Source organism: Poecilia mexicana, unplaced genomic scaffold (genome assembly GCF_051168715.1).
Source record: "Poecilia mexicana isolate PSO_F unplaced genomic scaffold, ASM5116871v1 scaffold_21, whole genome shotgun sequence".
Lineage (NCBI taxonomy): Eukaryota > Metazoa > Chordata > Actinopteri > Cyprinodontiformes > Poeciliidae > Poecilia > Poecilia mexicana.
The window spans coordinates 20,370,063-20,379,902 of NW_028263390.1; the positions used below are offsets into that span (position 1 = coordinate 20,370,063).

General features: G+C 36.8%; 1 protein-coding gene across 1 annotated transcript; it reads left to right on the plus strand.

The window, feature by feature from the left end:
• On the plus strand, positions 1-6,168 carry fam89a (family with sequence similarity 89 member A). The gene is made up of 2 exons (XM_014996242.2): positions 1-393; positions 2,592-6,168. Exons 1-2 carry the CDS (start codon positions 145-147, stop codon positions 2,874-2,876), a joined length of 534 nt encoding a protein of 177 aa, XP_014851728.1. The 5' UTR covers positions 1-144; the 3' UTR covers positions 2,877-6,168.
• Positions 6,169-9,840: the final 3,672 nt, after the last annotated feature.

The following is a 9,840-nucleotide window of genomic DNA, read 5'->3' on the forward strand; positions in this document are numbered from 1 at the left end:
GCCTCGGGCAGAGAACGCCACGACTGTTGCTCGGTGTGTTCAGCTCCGGAGACGGCTGCGCCCTCGCTCTGTTTGTCGGATTTAACAACTTACCGTTCAGTTATTAATTACCCGCCGGAACTCACTTAGTAACTCACCGGAAAAATGAATGGCAAGTCAGCGAACGGTACGGCGGGGGGAATGGCCTGTATCGAAGGTCTGCCGCCGCTGCCGAAGAGCCTGAGCGGGCTGCTGAACTCGAGCGGCGGCTCGTGGAGAGAAATGGAGAGGATGTACGTGAAGAAAACCATGATCCAGGACGACCTGAGCCGAGGCAGGAATAACGCCGACAGCCTGCTGGCCAGCAAGCCGGCCAACCTGGACGCTGCCCTGGCTCTCCTGCGGAAAGAAATGGTAACGTTTTCAGGGAGTGTTCATCTCCACTGAGCCTGTGTTGTTGTTTTTTCACCCCAGAGAAAGCCGTTTAATCCCGGAGAAATAGTCCTGTTCAACAAGATTAACTCCGAAAGGAAACTCCGGTTGTTAAGCTTTATGTTGATTCTCGTTTTTCTAACAATCCGCTGCTTAATTATGCTCGAATATATTATAAATTAAATATGACCCTTTTATAAATAGGTCTTCCAGCTGTAGTGTTTATTTTTTTAAGTAGAAGTTTTCTTATTAAAAAAACTAAATTTTGCTAAAAACAGATCAGATTTTATTTATAACACTCTGCAATTTTATCGTAATTTTTATATAACGAATTTTAATGAAAAGAGGAAAAGAAGTCAAACTAATAAAGTTGTTCATAGATTTAAAAAATTAGGGATACGCTAATCCGATTTAAATATTGCTGTTATGGCCGACAACCCGTATTTGCTGATTTTATACACGTTTCACTACCATTTCAACACCTTTGGGGAAACACTACCAGTAACATACGACGTTAAAGTGAATCATTAAATGTTACATTAAAACCTGAGCTGCGACCACTTTCTCAAAAAATACTAAAAGAAATGTGAGGTTGAGAATGAGCGTATAGTTCAGTAGGAAACAAGGTTATTACAGTTAACTAGACCGAACGAAATGACAAAAACTGAAACGGAGAAAACATTTAACTGAAATAAAATAAAAACAGGAATTAATGGGGAAACTGGAACTATGTTGTGCATTTATAGAACTAACTAAATGTACTGAAATTAGTCGGGGTTTTTGGCTGTTCACATCAGTTTTCTGCAAATTACGGCACTTATCCTAATCCGTCGAAGTTGGATAAATTGTCTTTCAGTGTCTTTTGAAAATAGTATCTTCTGTTTATTATTCATTACCCAATTACTGTACATATAACATTAAATACTTTCACCTTTTTCTTTTCTTTACCTAAAAATTAACCAAAGTATGAACAAACTAATATATAGCTAACAAAACACTCTTAAAAAAGTTTTTTACTTTTTCAATCTATAAAAAAGTTTTAAGGGTGTTTTTGTTTAAGAGCAAACACACTCTTAAAACTAAACTATAAATAAAAATCCAAATACAACCCTGGTATGGAGTTGTGAATTTCCAGTAAACAAACACCTGACAGGTTTTTACAGAAACTCTTCCACTCCTTTCCCAGAGGCAGGGGTATTTATGCCAAACATCTCTTCCAACAATGACCCATTTCTGTAACAATAACATGATAATAAATGCTGGAAATCTTATTTTTTTGTATTGCAGCAACAAATTTCTCTGCTTAAATTGATTTGTTTTGCAGCTGCCCATCTTTTGCTAAACGTCTGGAGTTCACAGAGCTTAATGACATGGTAGTAGTTCTATATTTTAAAACCACGTGTGTTTGTGACGGTGAAAACAATGCAGAGTTACCGCGGCTCCGCAGTGAAATGCCTTTTTCAGAAAAACAATATGGAGGTCAGATGTCTGAATCATCATTTCCTCCACGGATAATCTGATTTTCAGCTCCATGTTGTCCATTTGCACAACCATAAGAACCATTGTGCAAATGAAGAAATTTCAGAAAATATTTCAAATGACTGTAAATGAATTATAACCCTAGTTGGATGCTTCGGTAAATTAAAATAATGAATACTGATGTTGAAAACGTCTTGAAATCACAGCATTAGATGGTTTTCTGTGGTTTTACAGAAGGTTTCTGCAGATTTTAGTTTTTAAAACTGTTTTTGTGAAAAACATAAATGTGGTAATGTTAGAGCTTTATTTAAAGTTATTATGCAATGAGGAGAAATGTTGGATATGAAGGATTTTCCAGGTTTGGATGTTTCTATGCATCCATTCGTTCTGCTCATTTCTGTCTCCATCCATCCATACATACATACATACATAATCCGTCTAGTTTCCTATTTAAATCCTGACTTTGCCATTTCTACTTCCTGTTCATTAATGATGAACTTCCTGTAGTTTAATCTGGTCTGGTTGTTTAAAACTGTGAACCCAGACAGCAGAACCTGTTGCATGTTTTTAGTTTTTATCAACATTTCACCAGAAGCAGCTCAGATTTCATCTTCAGTGTCGTCGTATTCCCTTCATGCATCCTGAAGCTTCCTTTTCCCGAGCCGTTGTTAATGGCCGCCTGTGCACTGCGCCCCCTGCAGGTGGGTCTGCGTCAGCAGGACATGTCGCTGCTGTGCCAGCTCTGGTCCCTGCACGAGTCCATCCAGGAGTACAAGGGCAGCTGCCACGACCTGAGCGCCGCCTCCAGCCTCAGCATGATGGAGAACGGCTACTTCGACGAGGACGACGAGTTCTATGCGGAGCCCGGCGCCACGCCCACCGGCGACCACCCGGGCGCCGGGGACGTCGCCGACGGCAACGCCTCCTCATCGGCGGCCAAAAACGGCAAGGAGGACAGCTGGGAGTCCTTCAACGTCGCCATCTGAGGCTTCGATCTGCGCGGGTTTTTTCTGCAGACGGATCCATGTTTTTTAGGGGGCGGAGCTAAGCTGTGAGAAGAGAGTGGCTGGTTGCCGACGGCAACGGACTGCCAAAGAGGAATCCTGTCCGTCTGCAGAGCTGAGATCACCTGGACTCCTTTACTCTGCTGCCAGTCACTCACTTTCTTTTTCTGTTTTACATAATCAAAATATATGAACAAAGTTTTATTATTTATTACATAATATAAATAACAAAGTATTCTTTTTTTTTATTATTCTTTTTGCTCTCTTTGGAAGTTTTGTACAAAAGGTACAGGCAGAAAAGTTGGACTTCAAACCTGAAGGGTGGGATTTTTTTATTTTTAAAGGCATTTCTGACTCTTCAGTAACAGGAAGAGGAACTTTACATCGGTAAAATGTTTTTCAGGTGAGATCCTCCTTCCAGTAAACGGAGCAGAGCTGGTTTCCTGTGCAGGGAGGATTCGTGCAACATTTTATGGTCAGTGTAGCGTCCGTTCTCTGCGGTTACAACCAGCGTTTACTGAGCAGAACTTCACTCAAAACTTTAAAGTAAAGCCTGTAATCATGTTTCTGTTTTGCACGTTCAAGCTGCAATGTTGGCATATTCCTGAAATGTGATGTTTGGTGGGAAATCGGAGCAGAATTAGCAGAAATCAACCTTTCTTTGTGGCCTTGCTATTTGAACATCGTATTTGACGTGTCTACATCCAGCTAAACCTCTTTTTCCTTCTGGAACTGTAGCGAAAGGTTTAGGGCTGGGCGATAAATCGATTTGATCATTTTTGAGGATTTAATTCTTGGAAAATTCTGGATGTTTGCCACTAATTCACTCATCAGGTTTCCGTAATTCTGAGTGATATCAGGGCGGCCATCTTTGTTTGACAAGCTTGTTTACAGATTATTCAACTGCATGATAAAATATTAGGACCAAGCTTCAGTTTATTTGTTTTTAATTAACAGTCGTATTACAGTAGAGTTGGAAATAATACAAAAATAAAGTCGTAATTTTGTGAGAAATTTTAAATAAAGATTAGCATTTTGTGAACTTATAAATTAACAGCACCAGGATTTTGAAACAATCAAATCCTGGTTGCTCTGAAGCTTTTCCCTCATTAAAGCAACTTTTTTCTCACAATTTTAAGATGTTTTTTTCTGATAAAATAGCATCTTTTTTCTTCTGATTACATTCTGATAAATAAAAAATGTCCAAATACGCCGTCATACAACTCAGAAACTTTCGGTAAGTGAGCAAAATAACAAAATTGATGAAAATCAGATCTGGGATGAAAAAAGTCAGATTTTATCTTTAAGCTCTAAGACGGAGGGACTTTATATTAAAAAAGTTTAATTTATGGGGAATTTCTGTAAATCTGCCTTATTTCAGACGTAAATGTTTGTCGACGAACACTTTCTGGATTGATTTGCTCGGTCTTCCTTCATCTGTAGCGCTTAAAGTCGCAGTTCTTCCAGGTCAGGTGGCCATTTTGGTTTTTTACCTGTCGGTCACAGACCAATGGCGGTCCTGCTCTCTGCATTGTATTTAGTTAAAGGTGCTGAATGAATTATCTCATCTAAAGAATGTTTTTAAAGTTACTCTTCAGTCAAACAAGCAGTTTTCTCTTCACAAACACTAAATTTATGAAAATAATATTTATTAAATCTTCTTATTTGCTTGTTTTTTTATGGCTGCTGGTCATTTCACCTCAAAGCCGTTTCATATTCCGTCAGTTTTGGTCATTTCATACCGGAAAATGACCGTAGGTCAGTTCATATCAAGTCATTTTTCATTTACTTACCTGCAAAGAAATGAGTTTTATCGACTCCAATCAACAATTTAAAAACATTTTAGCATTTTAAATCTCGGTCTTCCTTATCATCATGTTGGAAAACAAACTTCAAAATGGCTGCCACTTGTTAAAATCTAATTTTTCTCGAGCTTTTGCAAGAATCTAGATGTTTTCAATCTTTATCATGTAATAAACTGAATGTTTGGTTTGTTTATTTGATTGTTTTTGTACCAACAATCTGGACTTTCTTTAGATTTACCCCATCAGATGTTTTTCTGTTGGATGTCATCACAGTTGGTGCCTTTGTAAAACTGCAGCTTCCTGCTGGACGAACGGAAAGTGAACCGCTGACCGTTGATTATTTGGATTGTATGATGGAGTATCACCATGACTTGTATTGTTTTGATTTCCAGTTTCAAAGAAGTTTACGATAAATTTAGAAAATAAAGTCAAAATGTAAGTTTTGAGAAAATTGGCAACAATGTTTCATAATTGACACCATAATTCTCTCTGAGCAGCTGCTTTACTTTATTTGTGAAAATGTATTTTTAAAAGATTTTCTTGGTTTTTATCTTTATTTTTAAGATTTTGATTGTTTTTCTTTATATTTTTCAACCTATCCTTTACATTTGAATTTTTCTCCTGACATTGTTTTTTTTTCTTTTGCATTTAAACTTTTTTGTCAACATTTTTCTCTTGACATTTTGTCCTGTTTTCTTGAGTTTATTTTGTTTTTCATGGTCAGACAATATTTTTGTTTTCTCAGTGTATTGATTTCTTATCCCTACAGTTTTTTTTAACACTTTTTAAATATTTTTTTCTGTCAGAAGTCACTCAACATTTATTTTCCCCTCTTTTAAACATTTTTTCAGTTTTTCTTCACATTCTGAATACTTTTCCTTTACATGTTGACATTTCTATAAACTCTTTTTTTCTCTAATCAACAGAGAAATGTGACCATAATGCTCCATCACAGTGATTGTTTGGTCTGTATTTTGGGTTTTAAAGCTGCTCCATGTAGAATTAAGAAAAAGTCCAACTAATCAAATCTACTGCAAAAACGATAGGTTGTGGCTTAACTATAACAGAATAAATAGATTCAAATTTGTGCATAATATCATTTTTGATAAGTTTTCTGAACATATAGCCTAAACTGAGATGTTTAAAACAGATTTTAATCCTCTACATGTGGCAGCTTTAACGTGTCGCAGGCAGGAAGCTGAGCTGTTCACGTCTCCCTTCGGGTCATTTGAGGGTATTTATTGCGTGCTAACACTGCGCTCTTTGTACAAATAAATCACAAACCGAATGCCAGCTTACTCCTCTAACAGCCGAAATATTCCCCTTTTTTTAAAATAATTAATGGATGTTGATATTGGAAATGTTTTCTCAGGGTTTTCAGATGCCTGGGTAAAAATGTACCAACACCCACACAGAATGGATTTGTTTTTGAATGTTACAAGCGTCACAATAAAGAAGCAAAAGCCTTATTATTCTTCACTTGATAATTTGGACCAAAGTGGACTCCGTTGACCAGAATGCAATGCGGCTGCTGACGTGTAGAAACTTAAGTGAAAGGTACTTTTTCAAACATCGCCTTCAGGGAGGAATTTGAGTCGTTACATCTGAGAAATCTGTCCAAATGTCTTCCCTGGTAAATTTAAACTACAAAATTCATTAAATTAAAATATGAAATTAGTTCATTTGGATTTTGTTGTTTTTATTCAACAATAAACTAAATTTTTATTAAATCTGTATCAATAAAGATCCAAAACACAAAAAGGGCTTTAGATTGTTGCATTATTAAAACAAAAATTTTCAATTCCCACAGTTTTGAGGTCAATAAGTGTTTTCTATTTCATTGGAAATTCTTTTTATCTTTTTACCACTCTTGACTTGTGGTTAAATTATCTTAAGGGCCATAATTGGCCCCCGGGCCACACTTTGGACACTGCTGGGCTACTGTTAGCTTAAATCTGTTGAGATAAATCAATGATGCAAACTGGAAATGTGAAGGTTCTGTTTATTCCTCTGGTTCTGTACCACAGGACTGTTACTTGGACTGTTGTATCAGTTATACTTACTGTACTCATACATTTAATAAAGTCATTCCATGGTTTTCAGGTCTGATGTGATGGTTTCTACTGGGCCAGACTAAAAAAAAGGCTCACAGAGGCAGTAGCCCAGGGCTTCTAGTTTGGTGGGGTGGCAATATACATTTTTTCTTAATACACAGTAAATTGTGTTTGGTTCTGGTAAAAAACCCAGGATAAACCCAAGCCGAGTAGTTTGGGACCAGAAGACATTTAGAGGGATTAAAAATGGAATCAGAGGATGCCAAGAATCAGCATTTGGGTCGTTGTGTCATGAATAATAAAAAAAACTCCAACATCAAGCTTCTATAACCTCTCTAAACAATAAATATTACTGGGAGATGCAAACCCATCTCGCAGCAAATTACGTAAAAACCTGTTGGTATTTATTCATTATTGCTGGTTTTAAAGAAATAATGCAAAATGTTGAATGTTTTTATACTGACTTTTTACTGCTTCTAAAAACAAATCAAGCGCTTAAAAAAACAAAAAAACCCCACCAACCTGTTTTTTATTTTTTTTTGCAATAAGTCAATGTTTTTTGGCACAAGGAAAATTATGAAGCTAAATTGGGGCCATAAAGTTTTATCAAAAGAAAATAAAAAAAAGTTTTAAACAGAAAAATTACTTTGAAACTGAAAAAAAATCTGTAACTGAAAAGTAAATTTTTATTTTATTTTTTTTCAGTTTCAAACGTTTTGTTTTTCTTCTTTTGAACAAACTTTATGGCCCCAATTTAGTTCTATAGAAAATGATCAGTTTCGGAAACCTCTTGATTAATAAGCCACATTCCACAGGCGTTGCACCGTTACCTAGCAACCACTGCTGAGTTCCGTCCGTCACCTAGCAAGAGCCTCAGCACGTTTAGTCAGCTAGCTTTACCGCTGTATGCGCTGTACAACGGCTGCTGGAAAAGATTATTCTGTTGTCCACTTATAGACACCACTTGTTTACTGCGTTCTTGCTGGTTGTGCAGGAGGCTCCAATTCTGCTTTTCAAAGTTGTATGAAACTTCATTTGTAGCCATTTTTACATGAAAACATCTTGTCTAAGAATTATTTTGAGCAAAAAATATTCATAAACCGATCCTAACCTGTTCAAGGAAGCACAACAGATCACATTTAATAACACAGACATGGATTCACTTAGTATCAGGTTTTTACTCGTAAGGTTTACTGAACTTGCGACCTTTTTCTTCCCAAAACGTCAACCTGCCTCAGTAAAGCGGCAGCTTCTCTTTCTGCTCTGCTGCTGCTCCACTTCTCCGATGCATCTGACTTGCATGTAAATGCTCCAATCTGCATTTTGGTCTGGAGAAGCCAGTGTGCTCATGCATTTTCAGTGCAATTGATCATTAATGCAGCAGGAGGCTTTGATGCAGCAGCTTCTGCTGCGGGGAGGCTCACAGGAAAAAACTGTTTACATTTTCATGCTGCTTAAATCCTCTGAAGTAATGAATAACTGGGTCATGCAGGACTCATTTCAGTTCTAAAAAATAAAAGCAGTCCTTCGCATCCATTTATTTGGAAGCAATGGTCTCTCTATCTGCAGTCTGTTTGACCGTCTGCTAGGAGATTACAGCAGATTACCATAATCTTGAGTCAGAGAGTAAATCGAAGGTGCTCCTCACTCTCTCCAGTGGATTAACAAATCAGAGCTGCTTGGATCGGCAGAAAGCTTCTTTTCCTTCTGAATACACACTGGAACGTCAAATTTGCAGTGATTTAGCTGCTGGTGCTGCTTTATACGACAGGAGCATTTTAGAGGGAAAATAAGGAGGACATTTCCCCCAAAAAATCTTTTAAATTTCTGAGTGTCGAAAGTGAAAAATTTGATTAAAAAAAATCTGAAAATTTGTGATTTCAGAAATTTTCTAGAAAAAACTCAGAAATTTGTTTGAAAAGTCAAATTTGCTAGAAAAAAACTCGAAAAATTTGAAATTGATTTCACAAATTTTCTAGAAAGAACTTGAATATTTCTGAGTATGAAAAGTTTAAATATTGCTAGAAAAAATTGTGAAATTTAGTTTAGATTAAATCTCCAAAATTTTGTAAAAAATAAGGAAATTTCAGAGTTTGAAAAGTCAAAAATTGGCTAGAAAAAACTTTTTTCTATAAAAAATATGAAAATTTCTTGAGTTTCAAAAAATTGTTACAATTTTTTCTGACATCCATTTTTTTAACTTTCTAGAAAAAATAAATCCTGCAATGTGGATGAACTCATCCATCAAGCAGTTCAACATGCCGTTTATCCTTACAGTGTTGCTAACAGATTCGGTCCAAGTGATGAGAATGAAGCAGATATTTAGGGCTCCTCAAAAGCACCAACTGGTGTAAACAATAAAATAACACTTAATTTTACAAACTAAATGATACTACACATGAAAAACAATCTCTACTGTTTTTATAGTCGGTAAACAGGCTAAGTCCTTCCTGCTGTTGGGAAAATATAAGATATAAAATTTTTTAACTTGTTTACTGTAAATTTAGTGCTTATCAGTTGCTGTTACTTTCAAATAGTTAAATTATTTAAATATCACTTTGCATTTCAAAATCCAGGTTTTCTGTTGCTTGCCGTAATAACACCAGTAAACAAGGCTAATGACAGAAGGAATGCTACGCATGTAGCATAGCTTTGGAATGATGAGGCATCTGGTGTTGACATGTTGGCGTAGAAATACGCCAACATGTCTGCAGCGTGATGCGGGGTACGCCCTAAACAGTCAGCATGAAATACAAAGAAAAACTTTCAACAAGACCTCGAAGCAGCAGCAGCTGGTGATGAACTCTGTGATTAAACCTGCAGTCTAGGTGTTTACACGCATTACGTGAGTCAGACAGGCAGGCATCTCACCACTAATCCAAAAGAATGTGCAGAGAGCTGCATGACTCCAGTTCAGACAGACTAGTGAAATTACAACCTCGGGGTTTGTTAGCGTCATTCCTGGAGAGTGGCTCAGGAACTGGAGCGAGTTAAACAGTAACCTGGAAAACAAGATGGCTGTGTGTTTTTACTTACAAAAAAAAATCACCAAAATCGTTCTGAAGAGTCTTGGCTTGTTGTTCACCT

Bases quoted from the DNA above. Each gene is read 5' to 3' on its own strand.
- fam89a (XM_014996242.2), top strand. From the start codon at position 145: ATGAATGGCAAGTCAGCGAACGGTACGGCGGGGGGAATGGCCTGTATC. The intron at 394-2,591 runs GTAACGTTTTCA...CGCCCCCTGCAG, and splicing joins CTCTCCTGCGGAAAGAAATG to GTGGGTCTGCGTCAGCAGGA.